At 43.2% G+C, this 17,383-nt stretch overlaps 1 protein-coding gene across 2 annotated transcripts in view; it reads right to left on the bottom strand.

Moving 5' to 3' along the window:
- SLC25A6 (solute carrier family 25 member 6) overlaps window positions 1-17,383 on the bottom strand; it is a 34,049-nt gene that overhangs the window by 996 nt on the left and 15,670 nt on the right. For both annotated transcript variants that reach the window (XM_033949120.1, XM_033949119.1), the window contains exons 2-3: window positions 15,842-16,328; window positions 12,871-13,011 (exon numbers count right to left, since the gene is read on the bottom strand). In XM_033949120.1, the coding sequence (XP_033805011.1) occupies window positions 12,871-13,011; window positions 15,842-16,328 (628 nt within the window). The remainder of the gene's footprint in view (window positions 1-12,870; window positions 13,012-15,841; window positions 16,329-17,383) is intronic.

Raw genomic sequence — 17,383 nt, 5'->3', positions numbered from 1 at the left:
CTGGAAAAAAAAAAAAAGAAGCAAGAATTGGTTTAGATTCCAAACAAAAAAAAACAACCAAAGATTTGAGATTTCAGAATGAGAATTCACCCATAATAAAAGAAAGAACAAGCATAAAGTTAAATATTTATTGACAGATGTCCATTTCAGATTTTAGGGGCTGGTATAAAATTAGCAGTGGTAATAAAATCATAATTTTGTGGAAAATTTATAGTTCACCAAGCCAAAAGAAAAGGTCTTGGTTCATATAAATCCACTGCATAAGGATGAAAAAAAATGCATAAAGACTTTGGCCTCCTTTTACGATGGCGCATTAGGGCCTTAACATGCGGAATAGCGCATGCTAAAATGCCGTGCGTGCTAGCCGCTACCGCCTCCTCTTGAGCAGGCGGTAGTTTTTCGGCTAGCGCGCGCTAATCCGGTGTGTGCGCTAAAAATGCTAGGGCACCTTTTCCAAAGCCATAATTCTCCCGCAGCAAATACGCAAAAGCCCAACAGAACTGAATGGGTTTCAGTGCATTTGCTGAAGAATTACTACTGTGGTTTTGTAAAAGGAGCCCTTAATGGTTAAACTTCAAAATCTCAACACTGGGAAAAAAGAAACAAAGCCACTTTTGGCATTTCCTATCTGCTGTAGTGTTTCAGGTTCTAATAATTCAAAACATTTATTATACCCTTCAAGAATATATTTTCAAATCATATTCTTTAGTAGGGTCTGATAGTCACAGCTAATTCCTGAAACATAACATGTATTCTAGGAACAACTATTCCTCCTGAACGCTATTCTATTTGGAAATTGCTGGTTTGGGAAATGTAAAAAAAAAGAGGCAGTTCCACATTCAGTTACAGTCACAACAGAAGAGATTTAGCATCTTGCCTGGCTAGCTAATTTTTTTATTTATTTTATTAGGTATTTATTTACTGCCTATCAAGGTTATCTAAGCGGTTTACAATCAGGTACTCAAGCATTTCCCCTATCTATCACAGTGGACTCACAATCAAATGTACCTGGGGCAATGGAAGATTGAACGACTTGCCCAGGGTCACAAAGAGCAGTGCATGGTTTGAACCCACCACATCAGGGTGTCCAGGCTGTAGATCTAACCACTAGGCCACTCCTTCCTCAATAGCTCACGAATATCCAGTTTGGAGTTTGCATTCTCCTTTAAGAGAACCATGGTCTCAATAAGACATTAAAAAATAAATAATTTACTTGCCTGTAATGTGTTCTCCTAGGACAGTGGGATTCCAAGTTTTATTTTGGTTTGATATACCACATTTCAAGGAAAATATCAATGTGGTATACAATGATTATAAACATAGGTAAAGGGAGAAAGGTTAAGAACAAAGAAATTCTAGGGAGAACTACAATATATGATAGGAAAGAGAAAGGGAGAGGGGGAGAGAATATAGTCTGTCTTGCATTCAAGATACAGCAACTGTTTCAGAGAAGCAGGGGGAGGAGAGAGTTTAGGAGTTAGGCATCTTGATATAGGAAAGTTTTGAGGATAGATTTAAAGTTCTCCAGGAAGGTTTCCAACCGGAGGTGTGTGGGAAGGGCATTCTATCTAAAGGGTGGAACCAGTGACTGAGAAGATGTTGGAATGTGTGAAACTGTATACTACACAGGCCAACAAAAATAAAATTCTTAGTGGCTTGGGTTTTTAACCTGTTCCTGGAGTTACTTGGGGGCATCGATTCAGAAAATTGCACTGGATAGACCGCATCAGCTCTGGTTTCTTAGATATAGTTATGGGATAGTAGATATGCCTTGGAATAGAAGAGCCAAACAAACATTGGGCAATAAAAAGGCCTCCGAGGGAATATATGGTGGTTGGAGTACAAAATGTAATCAATTTGTAAAGGCTTTGAACAAAGACAGTTTGTGCACTGAATACCTAGCACAGCTCAGTCCTATAGCTTTTTAGCTTCCTTTGCATTTGTTTCTTTTATACCCGTCATTTCTAATATCTTGGGTCCTAGTTTAGAGGAATTGAGCTGATTTAAGCCAATATTATTGTATTCATTTTTTTGTTGTTTAATTGATGGAATTTTTTTCTTATGGCTTAATTGCTTTCTGCACAAGTTATATGCTTGGTATGTAATGTAAAATTAATTTGGTATGTCTATGAGAACTAAATGTCAAATATCTGCTAATAATAACAAGCTTTTGATGATACTGACAGGAGTTGCCATCCAAAAAATAACATATAATTGGAAGGATTGTAAAAGACTGAATTATTGTTTCTGGTGGAATTCAGTTTGTCAAGTGTATAAAATGGAAAAGAGCGTTGGCAGTTCAAAAAGGTTACTATAATAAATTTAAGGATATGTGGAGACCATTATTAAAGTATTATAATGAATAATTTACACTTTTCCCAATTTTAATACTCATGTGGATTTGGGGTGGGGAAAGGGATTCTTGGTTTTCCACTAATAATATATTTATGAATGACATAAGATATTATTTTCATGTGGTATATTTTAGTTGTATATGAATTTGGGAGGGGGTGGGGTTAAATCTTCTTGTTGTATGATATTGTAGATTTTCAAGTGATGTTGTACTATAATTGTTTGATATTTACTGTACACTTGATGTAAGTTATAAAATGAATAAAGAAATTTAAAAAATTACCTGGACTTACAATGGAAAAACTGAAGGCAGGAATTTTCGATGGTCCACAGATCAAACAACTTATAAATGACCCACAGTTCATAGCATCAATGAATGAAATCGAATCATGTGCCTGGTCTTCATTTGTACTGTTAGAGAGACTGAGGCTGGAATCAATCAAAAGCTCATCCCCAATCCCTGGTTTTGATTTGAAAGCTGCCTGGGACTGTTGGGTCCTCTTCCGTCTTGGACGAGAGCTAGGTCCCCAAGTTGTCTGGGAAGAATGAGATGGTGGAGGATAGCTACACTTCAAGGTAGTATGCTCTCTCTTGCCCTCTGCTAAAATACTGTATTTTTTGCTCCATAAGATACACTTTCTTTCCACCCAAAAGTGGGTGGAAATGTAGGTGCGTCTTATGCAGTGAAGATAAATTTTTAAAATATGTCCCACCCACCCCGTCATACCTTTTTAAATGTCCCGTTGTTGGGAGTACGCGGGCTGACTGCCACCCATCCCCTGCCACTGTCTCTGCTCCCTGCTGCTGCACCGCAACTACAGGAAGGTAATTACACAGTGTGCAGTGATTACACGTCGCCGGCCCACAAGCCTTTCCCCGACGTCAGTTCTGATATCGCCCTTCTCTCTGATGTTCGTGGAAAGCTTGTGGACTGGCAATGTACAATCGCTGGCCCTTACCTTACCTTCCTGGAGTTGCGGTGAGCGGCAGTGGATAGGGGGCAAAAGAGGCGGAATCAGCAGCGAGTAGGCAGGCTTTGGCGTGGTAGGGAATAGAAAGGGACAATTGGAGGAAGAAAAAGAAAAAGGGAAAGGGAAAGGAAGGAAGGAAAGAGACTCATGAAATTACCAGACAACAAAGGTAAGAAAATGTGTCAGTTTTGAGAATTTATATCTGCTGTGTGTATATGAAAAATGAAAGGAACAGGGTAGAGAGCCTGGCAGGGAAGGAGAGACAGGGTGGAGAGCCTGGTAAGGAGTGTGGGGTTGGGTACAGAGCCTGGTATATATTAGTACACAATTTGGTTCAGAATGTTTTTTTTTCTTGTTTTCCTAATCTAAATCTAGGGTGTGTCTTATGGAGCGAAAAACATGGTACTTTCTGGAAGAGAAGGCTTGGCAAACAATGGGCCTGGAGAGTCCAAGTGCTCATGTTTCCCCGAAAATAAGACATTGTCTTACATTAATTTGGGGTCCAAAAACACATTAGGAATTATTTTCAGGAATGTCTTTTTTTTTTTTTGTGTGTGTGTGTGTACAATGATTATCTCTCACTCATCCCCTTGTGCAGCATCTTTCTAGCCCTCTCTCCCATCCCCCCCATGCAGCAGAACCCCGAAAGCAATTTCATTGTGTTGTGTTAGATATAATCTAATCTAAGCATTGTTCTTATATGCCACATCTTCCCTTATATGCCAGGCTCTCCACCCTGTCGTCGTGCCCCCTCCCTGCCAGGCTCTCCACCCTGTCTCTCCTTCCCTTTGTTTCATCTTTGTTTCTTTTCCTGTGACTAATATAGCTGAAGAAGGATTTATCCCCTTTCTTAATGTTCCGTGCTAGATCTTCTTCCATTTTGAGTTTGGCCTCCCTGACTGCTATTTTGACAGCTTTTGACCTGTCCAGATAGTCTTTTTCCGCCTCTTGTTTTCCTAAATGTTTGTAGGTGATAAATGCTTCTTTTTTCTTTTTAACGAGGTCCGAAATTTCTGCGCTGAACAAAAGACCCCAATGGTTCAGCGCAGAAATTTCGGACCAAAATAGCAGTCAGGGAGGCCAAACTCAAAATGGAAGAAGATCTAGCACGGAACATTAAGAAAGGGGATAAATCCTTCTTCAGCTATATTAGTCACAGGAAAAGAAACAAAGATGGGATAGAACGCCTGAAGAAATCGGACGATAACCTTGTAGAATCAGATTCTGCCAAGGCAGAATTACTAAACGAATACTTCTGCTCAGTCTTCACCTGTGAAGCACCGGGAGCTGGTCCACAGCTTCAGATGGGAGACAGCCAGAATGACCCGTTTCTGGACTTCGAGTTTACGCCCAGTAGCGTCTACTACGAACTATCAAGACTCAAGGTGAACAAAGCCATAGGACCGGACAACCTACATCCCAGAGTGCTCAGGGAATTGAGAGAAGTCCTGGCAGAACCACTATCTGTTCTTTTCAATCTTTCCCTACGCACAGGAAGAGTCCCCTTGGACTGGAAAACCGCCAACGTTATCCCACTCCACAAAAAGGGCTGCAGAACAGAGACGGCAAACTACAGACCGGTGAGTCTCACATCTATAGTGTGCAAGCTCATGGAAACACTGATCAAACAAAATATTGATACAATCCTAGACGAGGAAAACCTACGTGATCCCCACCAGCACGGATTCACCCAGGGCAGATCCTGCCAATCTAACCTAATCAGCTTTTTCGACTGGGTTACTAGACAATTGGATGCCGGAGAGTCATTGGATGTGGTATATCTAGACTTCAGTAAAGCTTTTGATAGCGTCCCACACAGAAGGTTATTGAACAAGCTGAAGTCGATAGGATTAGGGGACACTCTAACTACATGGGTTGAGGATTGGCTGAGTGGTAGACTTCAGAGGGTGGTGGTAAACGGTACCCCATCCAAAACGTCAGGCGTGATCAGTGGAGTGCCGCAGGGGTCGGTCTTGGGCCCGATTCTATTCAACTTATTCATAAGAGATATGACCCAAGGACTTAGAGGAAGGGTATCACTGTTCGCCGACGACGCCAAACTTTGCAACATAGTAGGTAAAAACACCATGCCTGATAATATGACACAGGATCTACTGCTGCTGGAACGGTGGTCAGCAACATGGCAGCTAGGCTTCAATGCTAAAAAGTGTAAGGTAATGCACCTGGGAAAGAAAAACCCGCACAGAACTTACATACTAAATGGTGAGACCTTGGCCAGGACCACGACGGAACGAGATCTAGGGGTGATCATTAGTGATAACATGAAGGTTGCAAATCAAGTGGAGAAAGCTACCTCCAAGGCAAGGCAAATGATGGGTTGTATTCGTAGAGGTTTTGTCAGCAGGAGACCTGAAGTTATGATGCCGCTGTACAGGACCATGGTGAGGCCTCACTTGGAGTACTGCGTTCAATTCTGGAGACCTCACTACCGGAAGGATGTTCAGAGAATCGAGTCGGTTCAGCGAATGGCCACAAAGATGGTCTGGGGGCTCAAGGATCTCACGTATGAAGAAAGACTGAATAAACTGAGGCTGTACTCACTTGAGGAACGAAGAGAGAGGGGTGATATGATTGAAACGTTTAAGTACATCACGGGCCACGAGTTGGAAGAAGATATCTTCTACCTCATGGGACCCTCGACCACCAGGGGGCATCCGCTAAAAATCAGGGGAGGGAAGTTCCATAGCGACTCCAGAAAATACTTCTTCACTGAAAGAGTGGTGGATCATTGGAACAAACTCCCACTGCAGGTGATTGAGGCCAACAGCGTGTCTGACTTTAAGAGAAGGTGGGATATTCACAGGGGATCCCTGGGGGAGTGAAATCAGAGGGCGGGTATTTGGAGTGGGCAGACTTGGTGGGCTATAGCCCTTTTCTGCCGTCTTTTTCTATGTTTCTATAAAATAGAGCTTTAAATAGATAACAAATAAACAAATTACAGATCATCCTTAAATAAAATGAATTTAAGATGTTATATAACACTTCTGAAATAAAGTCTTGAGATCTTTGTGGAACAGATAATACGAAGCCATGCCCCCCGTGTAGCAGAACCTTGACAACCCATCCCCCTGCGCATCTTTCCATCTCTCTCTCCCATCCCCCTGTGTAGCAGAACCCTGCCGACCCTCCCACCGTGAGGCTGACATACCTCTGTTCCAAACAGCAGCGGCGGCAGCATTGAACAGGCTACTTTGCAGCACAGGGAAGGCCACAGCAGCCTGTTCAGTGCTGCTGCTTGGAACGGAGGTATGTCGGCCTCGCGGTGGGAAGGTCGTCAGGGTTCTGTTGCGCGAGATGGGACGGAGGGATGGAAAGATGCTGCGCAAGGGGATGGGTGAGAGGGGAGGAAAGATGCTGTACATGGGGTCGGGGGAGAGAAACCGCTGCCACCGGTGAATTGGGGACATTTGGGAGGGGCTTTGGGGGTTGATCCAACTAGGGCTTATATTAGGGATCTACCCTGAAAATCATGCTAGGGCTTATTTTCGGGGAAACACGGTATATAGTGGTCCCATCTACACCAGAACAGAAGTTGAGATGTACCAGGAAGGGGTAGGCCTACCATTTTGAAGAGGTATCCCTCCTGCTGGTGGGGGAACTAAGCAGAAGGAAGGAGTGAGTATTCCTCCTGCTGGTCTTCAATGTAAAGGTTTGGGGGCTTGACAGGGGGGGGGGGGAGTGGGAGACCCCTGCGGCAGGAGGGAGTGGGTATCCCTTATGCCAATTTACAGAGGGTTGGGGGAGGGGGTCATGACTTGGGGGATTTTTATTTTTTCTTCCTCCAATTTTTAATAATAGGCACAGCTCAGGACTGAAAACTAAAAGTTATAACAGCCAGGGCACGAGCTACACAATTATCAAATGCAAACAGGTTAGTTTAAGAGGTGGTGTAAAGTCCACATATGTTCCAGAATATATGTTCACAGCTAGTTAAGGAATATAAACAGGAAATGTCATTATAAAGTTTCACCTTCTATGATAAAGCACTGCATACTAAGTTGCATTCCTTCACACTCAAATCAGAGCTAGTGTTTAAAAGCAATTAAAGATGTTATGATAATTTTAAAAGCTTTGATGCAGAGAAAATGTATAATATCCACTTATGATAACAATGGCCAAATAGCTAAGGTATTACTTACGTAAGTACCTGGGTTCTCCAAACTACTGGATGCATTATTATTGAAGATGAACGAACCATTCTTTAAGTCAGATCCTGTCTCTCTGCAATTCTGAGTTGCAAACAACTTTCTATGCTAAATAAAACTAGACAAGAACCATTATTAACTTCCATGTTTTGAACTTGAAGCAAATTTAACTCAATTCTTCAGGTATTAAAATCAGACAATATGGAGGTTAATATTCATATATTTTGCGAGTTTTACTAGCAAAAATGTGTGTGTTAAAGATATCTTCCCCTACTCTTTGATTTGGTAACTATATATTAGTTTCATCCAGTTATCCAGACAATGAGGGAACAAAGCTACAACAGTAGGTTGGCAAATTCAGAAAGATATTGCTATATTGAATACTATTGAGTTAAAACTGTTCAACTAGTCCTCTCTTTACAAAAATTAGGAACAACATTTAAAGCAGTGAAGTTTTGACTATTTATACCTGGACATTCAGCCATATCTACCTAGACCAGGGGTAGGCAATTCCGGTCTTCGAGAGACGGTGCCAGGTCAGGTTTTCAGGATATCCACAATAAATATGCATGAGATAGATTTGCATCTCAAGGAGGCAGTGCATGCAAATCCATCTCATACATATTCATTGTGGATATCCTGAAAACCTGACCTGGCTCTGGCTCTCGAGGACTGGAATTGCCTACCCCTGACCTAGACAAACTGAATATTGAAACTGTGTGTGTGTGTGGGGGGGGGGGGGGGGGGGGGGGGGCTGGGAGATGCAGCTTTGAATATCATTTAGACTCTGTGGTCCAGCAATGAAGTTTAGATTCAAGAGCTGTAAATTTTGTGCAAAAGATCTATCAAAGAACAGGTCATGTGTATGCTAAAATTGCCTGCCGCTCAGAAAACATAGTAAAGCATAACTGGCCTATTAAAAAAAAATCAAAATATTCCAAAAACATCTAGGATAGCAACAAAGTTATTACTTAATAGAACAAGAAACTAAGTTACTCACCTGTAGCAAGTGTTCTCCATATTACTACTCCTGGCAGAATTCTGTGCAATTGCACAATGCAGAATTTGTGCAGAATTACTCAGTCACGTAGAATTACCTGTTTCTGCGAAGAATCAGCACTCCCTCAGTCTCTGCAGCCCAAATCTCTGATAGCGACATCTTCGGGCTGCCTACACAGGCTCTGCAGGCTTCCCTCTACCACGGTCCCACCCTCAATGTCACTTCCTCTTTTTTCAGGCGGGATTGCACTGGAGGGAAGCCTGCAGAGTACAATGAAAATAAACTAACCAAACTTCACTAAGGTGGGCTTTTATAAAGGTGTGCTGCTAGAAGAAAGTCACCAAGCGAGACAAACTTAAAAGCTCTTTGTTTTCTCTAGTATAAGTTAATGAAAATACTGAATTGTATTGAAATTCTGAATTAGGGGCAATGTTGTTTAAATGTTAACTTGCAGAATTTGCAAATTTCATGTGGACAATTTGGATTTTCTTTTTTTGGGGGCAGAATTCCACCAGGAGTACTATATAGCAAGATACAAATCCTTACAGATGGATCTCATCACTATAAAAAGCTTCTTCAGCTTACATGGTTTTCTAAAAGCTTCTTTAAAGCCTCACTGTGCATGCATTTTACTTCCTGTCTGCCACAGTTGTGTGGGAACCACTTCAGTATTTTTTTATTTAAGCACCCAGTAGAATACAGCTCCTTGAAAAGTTAACATTTTTCCTCTAAGGGAGAGGGGGAGTGGGAGGGGGGAATATCTATGTTTCAAGTAATATGGCATTTTCTTAACACAGTGCTCTAACGGGAAAGTATATAAGCAATTGCTTAAAATTCTGTATAAAGGTATTGGATGGTAAAATGTTTGATGATCAATCAAGATTTTATATTGGATTCTCTGTGCTACTGGTAACTAGTGCAACTTCCCACAAGCATTATTTCAGTCTTTCCCAAGTCCAAACTCAAATCATGGGCATTCATCCAATCCACAACTTTCAACATGCAGAATTCCGATTTATTTTTCAGATTTTTTCCCTGATTTATCAAATTGAAAAAAATATATATTATCTGCATGATCTATAACTAATATTCAAAGATTCAAAAACCTTTCCCAATGACACCATACAAACAAACAATAATGCCAGCAATGCTGATCCTTGAAGAACTCCTCTTCCTACAGAGGCTTCTGTGGACATTTCAACTTCATTCAATACACCAAAAGTCCTACCGACCAAATAAGATGCAAACCACTGCAAGACTACCTGGCATTCCTAGTTTTTTCCAATTTCATCAACAACTGTAGGTTCACCGAGTCAAATGGCCCAGATACATCTAACAAAATCATGCAATATGTTTCTTTATGATCTATTCCTAACCTCAAACATTTATTGCAGATACCATCAATAACTCAACACTATGGGCTGAATTCTGAATAGGATGCCCAGTCTCAGAAGCCACCTAAGCGGCTTTTGAGAATTGCACACAGGTGTCCTATATAGAATCGTGTATTTTCTCATGGACAGATGCCTAAGCCCGCCTAACACAATTCTCTAACCAGCGCCATGTCACAGGTGCTGGTTAGAGAATCGGGTTGCCACTAAGCTGATCGCGGTAAGGGAATCTCCTTGACGTGATCAGTTTAGCAGCAGGAAACACACACCCCCACCCCCGAAAACTACCAGCAGGAGGGATGCCCACTCCCTCCTGCCGGAACCCCTGAAGCTACCCCATTCCCCACCCACAAATGTCTGCTTCAGGAGGAATGCCCAATTCCCCCTTGGCATGATGGATGCTCAGTCCCTCCTGCCGGAAACCTCCTCCCTGAGACATCAACCTCCCCTCCCCCCGCCAGAGACATCCCTTAGGCACCAGGGCCAATCGGGATACTGGGTCTCTCTCGAAGTACATTCTGGGATGCACTGGGAGTGGCCTAACATTTCGATTGGTCAGATCCCTTAGGCCACTCCATCCTGCTGGGGGATGTCTTGGGGGGGGATTCCGGAAGGAGGGACTGGGCATCCTTCCTGCTGGGGGATGTCTTTGGGTGGTGGTGGCAGGAGGAATTTTGCACTCCTCCTGCTGCAGACATTTGGTAGTGGGCAGTGGCTTCGGTGTTTCCCTGCAGCTAATCTGATCACAGCAGGGAGATTCCCTTGCTGTGACTGGATCAGCGGCCATGTCTATCTGAAATGTAGACCAACATTTTGCTGGCCTACATTTCAGGTGCTTATCGCAGCCCTAGGGAGACACCTAGGGCTACCTAAGCTCACCTAAGGCCACTTCTGGACGAAACCATGTCCACGCCTAGCCTTAGGAAAGCTTAGGTGGTCCTACGTGCCTCCCTAGGCTTGTGAAAATGCCTCATTGGGGTTTTTTTTTTTTTTTAAAAAAAGCATCCCGATTGTCTGGCTAGACATCGGTAGGATGCCTACCGCTGCCCACAATCGGGATGCCGCTTATATAATTTGCTCCTATGTGCCTATTTGAATACAAATTGATATGGATTCAGGCAACCCACATTTTCAACAAATGCAGATATACCGTGTTTCCCCGAAAATAAGCCCTAGTTGCTGGCGGCAGCAGCAGCGCGCCCCCCCCCCCGACCAATCTCTCCCTCCCATCCGAACCATTAGACAGAAATAAATACCTTATAAGAAACCAGAAGTGTTAGCAGCAATCTAGACAGGCTGCTTTGTGGCCTTCTATCGCCCGGGTGTTCCTCTGCCTCATCACTGATGATGTCATCAGCAATGCAGCAGAGGAACACCCGGGCGATAGAAGGCCACGAAGCAGCCTGTCTAGATTGCTACCGGTTTGTTGTAAGGTATTTATTTCTGTCTCGTGGTTCAGATGCAAAGGAGAGATGGGTCGGCGGCAGGAGGGAATGAAAGATGCTACACGGGGGGATGGGAGGAAGGGAGGGATAGAAACTGCAAGGGTTCTGCTGCACAAGGGATGGGAGGAAGGGAGGTATAGAAGCTGCAAGGGATGGGAGGGAGGGAGGGATAGAAGCTGCAAGGGTTGTTCTGCACAAGGGGATGGGTGAGATAAGAGGAAAGATGCTGTACATGTGGGGGAGAGAAAGGAAATAGGAAGAATTGGGGTGGAGGAAAGGAAGGGAAAGATGATCATTGTACATGAAAAAAATAAAAGACATCCCTGAAAATAAGACCTAGTGCTTTTTTGGGCCCAAAATTAATATAAGACAGTGTCTTATTTTGGGGGAAACACGGTATGTGTCAACGCTACTTTTTGCAAAATTAAATGAAGGGCACAGTAGAAATGGGTTGAAAATTAACCAATTGATTAGGATCAGCACCTTCCTTCTTCAATATGGGTCTAACAGTCGATTGTTTACATCCATCTGGAAATATACCATCTTTCAGAGATTTGTTTACAAGCTTACTCATCAGTTGAGCTACCTTCTCTACAACTTGCCAAATGATTCCCGATGAGCAAGGAACAAAGCTGAAAAGGACAAAAATGAGCCTGAGTAACAGATGCTGAATATTCTGAAGGGGAGATTGGTCAAGCCTACTGTTGCTTCACAGGTCCCTTACCAGACAGTTTCCTCCATGGAGGCCAACCTTAAGAACCAAACTTGCCTGGACATATATGAAAGAAATGCAATCTGCTATCCAATTAGAGTTAGTTTGGTAATGGTAATTCCAACAGTGGTTTCCAACAAATCTGGAGTCACGGTAAAATCAAATGACTGATCAGATAGTTCTAGTCAGGTCTGAGACATGTAAAAATTGGCCTTAATGGGTAACATGAAAACATATATACAAAAAGCTCTATATTCCTAAAAAGTTAGACAAAAACCTAAAGCATAAACTAAGTATACTGAAGGTCTGTATTACTGACAAGAAAAACAGAAAACATGTAAACACATAATTGGAATTCACTTTGATGAGGAGCACTATATGATGTACTAGATAGCTCTGTGAAATACAGACAAGCGGTCCCATGTTATGCTGGCAGGCAGAAGTGACATACAGTAAGGCTTCTCAAAAGCTTTCAGAAAACTTGAAAGCTGAAAAAGCTCATTTCCCTGCACTAGGCTCCCATCAGTGACATCATCCAATATCCTGCTTGCCCTTGGAAAAAGTCTGAAAGCAAATTAGATCAAGCAGGAAGTCATTCAAAATGATACATACAGGGTTAATGCAAAACATGGCATTTATCAACTGACTGGTATATGAAATGTTTCTTTAAAGGGAACTGTCTACAGAACTAAACTGGACACACAGTTCTGCTAATTCAATACACTGCCTGACTTGTCATATCGTGTGGGAAAAATGTTACATGGCCTTCTGTTACACATTTCAGTGTAAATCAATGATCCCTGTGCTAGCTAGCGTTAAGTTCTCAAGCTTACCTCCTTTACGGCCAGACTGCATCATCATACGACGTCTCACTGTATCAAAAGGGTAAGATATCACACCTGCCACAGCAGTCACCGTTTGTGCAATCATCCAGCTAATCACAATGTGAGTATTCCTAGGATCTGGAAGCATACCTATTAAGTAAAATTAACTCTTGAGCGACAGTGATTATGCCATATTAGATACTTCAACAATGTAATGGTTACTGCGGATGGGCAGACTAGATGGGCCATTTGGCCTTTATCTGCCATCATGTGTCTATGTTTCTATGTAATGCCTACTATTTGTGATCACTATATTTATTCACAAAACCTCAACTGTAGTACTAGTCTAATGCAAGCACACACAGAAGTTAACAAATGCAATTACTGAATACACTAATATAAACCTAGATTTTTGGGCCAAAAATAGGGGGGGTGTCTGTTTATATTCAAGCCCCACCCAGCAGACCCACCATAGGCCTCCCCCTGAGCCTAACTTACAGTCCTGGTGGTACAGTGGTGAGCTGGGGCAGGAGCAATCCCTCTTTTCTGAGGTGAGGTGTCATGTCCTGTCCTGGCTTGCTCTACACTCCCCCAACCCCACCCCTGGGTCTATCTTACAACACTGGTGGTCTAGCAGCGAGCGGGGCAGAAGCACTCTTGATGTCCGATACTAGTCCACCAGTTTTCGACCATGCAGGTGATTTTGAAAATAATTTTTTTAAAATTGGAAGCCAGTATAATTCTCCCAATAGTGGGTTAGCCCTCTCCAATTTGCCTACGCCAAAGTATTCTGGAGTAGTTGCAATCTTTTGTGTTCCTTTTCAGTGATGCTGCAGTACAAGGAATTACAATAGTCTAGGTACGGAAGCAAGGCAGCCTGTGTAACAGTTCTAAAATTAGCCTGGCTTAAAAGGGATCTTATTGACCTTAGATACTTTAGTCTAGTGTTTCTCAACTTCAAGCCAAGTATCCCCCCTAACAAATATCAACTAAGCATTAGAAAATGACACGGGGACAAATTTGTCCCTATCCCTGCAGGAACTCAATTTTCCTGTTTCAAGTTTATTAAAAGATTTTTTAGACCGCTTAATCAAATATCTAAGCAGTTTGCAATACATAGAAAAAATGTACATCATTATAAAAACAGATAAAAACAGGGGGTACTGGAAGAGAATCCAAGTATTAAAAAAACAAACACACAGACGTACGGACCTATGCAAGCAATAGGGAAGTGGGGAAGAACTACAATTTTTATAGAAAAGGTAAAACATAAAAGGAAAGTACAGTAGGCTAGGGTAAGATAGCAGTTTATTTTATATTTTAAATTTTCAAAATTTAGGAATTTAAGATTTTTGAAATTTTAAAATATTAAAATAAGTTTTGTTACTGTTCCATTCCTGTAAGCTCTGCCTTAACTGCACAAGCCTTTAACACTTATGATTTTAAAGTGTTTGAGACTTGTGCAGATGAGGACAGAGCTTGCAGGAATGGAGCAGGGACAGGAAAAGAACTTGTGGGGATCGGGAAAATTTTGTCCCCATTCTCTACCGCAGGGGTACCCGAAAGGTCGATTGTGATTGACAAGTAGATCGTGAAGGCAACACGAGTCGATTGCGGCGCCCATCCCGGGCTCCGTGATAGACTTGCATTGCCTTTGCATTCTACCTGCTTCACGACATGGTAAATAGAAGCACCAGAAATTATGACATCGGAGAGGAAGTTCCGGGTCAGCCAATCGATGCCTGGCTGGCCTGGAACATTCTCTCCGACGTCAGAATTGACATCTTGTGGAAGGCTGGTCGGCCCGGCACTTCTGTTTACTGCGTCGGGAAGCAGGGAGAGTTCACAACTCGGCGGCGGGTGGCTTGGGGGGGCCTGTTCTCCAATTGCGGCAGAGGTGACTTTGAGGAGGGCAGGGATACAGAAAGAAAGAAGGGGGCAGGGAGAGAGGAAGAAAAAGTTGGGGAGGGAATGAGGTCTGGAGGACAGGAAGCATACAGGAAGGAGACAGACAGACAGAAAGAAAGGGGAGGGGGCAGGGAGACAGACAGACAGAAAGAAAGAAAGGGGAGGGGGCAGGGAGACAGACAGACAGAAAGAAAGGGGAGGGGCAGGGAGACAGAGACAGAAAGAAAGGGGAGGGGGCAGGTAGACAGACAGACAGAAAGGGGTGGGGGCAGGGAGAGAGGAAGAATACAGGAGGGAAATAGAAAGAAAGGGGAGACAAAGAAAGAAAGGGGGCAGGGAGAAAGAAAGGCAGAAAGAAAGGGGAGGGGCAGGGAGAGAGGAAGAAAAAGTTAGGTGAGGGAATGCAGTCTGGAGGAGAGGAAGCATACAGGAGGGAAATAGAAAGAAAGAAAGGGGAAACAGAAAGAAAGAAAGGGGGCAGGGAGACAGAAAGAAAGAAAGGGGCAGGGAGAAAGAAACCTGCATAACCCGACAATGGTACACATAGCCCCTGGGGTACACGTACTGCATGCTGAAAACCTCTGCCTAGTCTGAAAAATAATTTTTGTCCATGGAGTTGATCTGATCTTCAAAAGGTTAGGTTAGTTGGGAGTTAGGGTAATGCCTGGTATTTTTGAAGTTTTTTCAATTTTGAGGATCTCACCGGTAGCCAGTACCAGATCTGTACGTGGTAGTGAGTTGTGGTCCCCAAACTAAAGCACTTTGGTCTTCTGTTCATTATGTTTAAGAAAGTTCTTTTGTGTCCATGTGCTCAGTTCCTCACCAGGTGTTGTAGGGTGGCCTCAAGAGTCTCTGGCTACACAAAGTAGGATGCTATCGTCCGTGTACGAAAATGTGTGGATTTGAGGGGAGGAGAATCTTTTTGCCGGGGCTCTTACGTAGATGTTGAACAAGGAAGGAGGTCGTTTCCTCCTATTTGATGCTTACAGCAAAATTCTTAAGATACAAAACACTAGATATACATTTCAGAACTCAAGGATAATCAGGGGAAGATATTGTCAATTTTACTTACCCTTTGCTGTATCATAGACTCCAAAATAAGCAGCTCTGTAGATGATAATGCCCTGCACAGAGACATTAAAGCCCTGATATAAGCCTCGCAGACCATCAGATTTTGTGATTTTCACAAGACAGTTGCCCAAACCAGTAAATTCTCTGTCTGCACCAGCTTTTCCAACATCAGCTGCCAAACGGGTTCTGGCAAAGTCCAAGGGGTAGACGAAACAAAGAGAAGTAGCCCCTGCTGCACCTCCCGAGGCCAAGTTACCAGCAAAATACCTCCAGAACTGGGTGTGCTTGTCCACTCCTCCCAAGAAAACCTGCTTGTACTTATCCTTGAAGGCAAAGTTGAGGGCTTGTGTAGGAAAATATCTAATTACATTTGCCAAGTTACCACGCCAGAAAGACAGCATTCCTTGCTCCTTAGGGATACGAACCACACAGTCGATAAGACCTTTGTATTGTTTATCAGCAGTAATTTGTTTACTCGCATGTTGTACCTATGACAAAGATTTAGAGCTTTGTAAATTTACTGTCTATTTTATCAATTTATAAAATGACAAAGCTAAAATTTAAAGTACACAGAACACAAGGAGATTGGTATTAGAAGCCAAAGAAAAATTAGGCTCTTACCTTTGTAATCTTCTTTCTTGTAGATGTGTCTAGTGGTCCTGAACACGAGGGTCTTGTATCCCAACCAGGAAGTTGCTTGCAGAAAACTGTGAAATCATGTTTTCCAAATCCTCCTCTTTCCCAGGAAGCTGATCGTGTCCCTTCAGTTTTTACAAAAGCAAATCAGGTGCCACTAGGACTACCAAGCTGGTATTGATCACAATCCTGTGAATGACTCGCCGAGCATGGGCCACGGGGGAAACACATACAAGAGTTTGTTCTTCGAACATGGTTGGATTAACACATCCAACCCTTCACATCTGAACTTGGATCTTCGGCTGTAAAAATTAGGCTTCTTGGATATTGGCCGCCGAGGCCATCAGATCCATCTGTGGAGGCCCCCTCCGCCGAACTATGGAGCTGAATGCCTTTTGGAGACAGAGACCATGCCTCCCGGGTCGAGAGTCTGCCGACTGAGAAAGTCGGCCTGCCCATTTTCCATTCCTGCGACGTGTGCGGCTGAGAGGGCCTGCAAGTGAGTTTCTGTCCGCTGGAAGGAGTTAAGCTTCTAGGCACAACAGGGCGCTTCTAGTGCCTCCTTGCCTGTTGACATATGCTACCACTGTCACATTTTCTGAGAAAACTCTGCCTACCTTGCCTTCAAGAGACTTCTCCAGTGTCTGAAATTTTAGATGGATGGCCCTGAGTTCCAGTCTGTTGAGCAGGAGTCCAACACCCATGGATTGGGTGTCTGTCACAGTGACCTCCCAACTGCAGAGGTTGGCATCGGTCATTAGTATTCTTCAGGAAGAGATGCAAAGAGGCTTACCCCTGGACAGAGCAGCTGACCACAACCACCATCGCAGGCTGCTCTTCACTGTATGTAGCCAGGGGAGTGGCTATTGTAGCAAGTCCAACTCAGGAGACCAGAGAGAAAGAAGAG

The sequence above is a fragment of the Geotrypetes seraphini genome, chromosome 6 (assembly GCF_902459505.1).
Source record: "Geotrypetes seraphini chromosome 6, aGeoSer1.1, whole genome shotgun sequence".
Lineage (NCBI taxonomy): Eukaryota > Metazoa > Chordata > Amphibia > Gymnophiona > Dermophiidae > Geotrypetes > Geotrypetes seraphini.
This window is presented reverse-complemented; position numbering and strand designations above follow the sequence as displayed.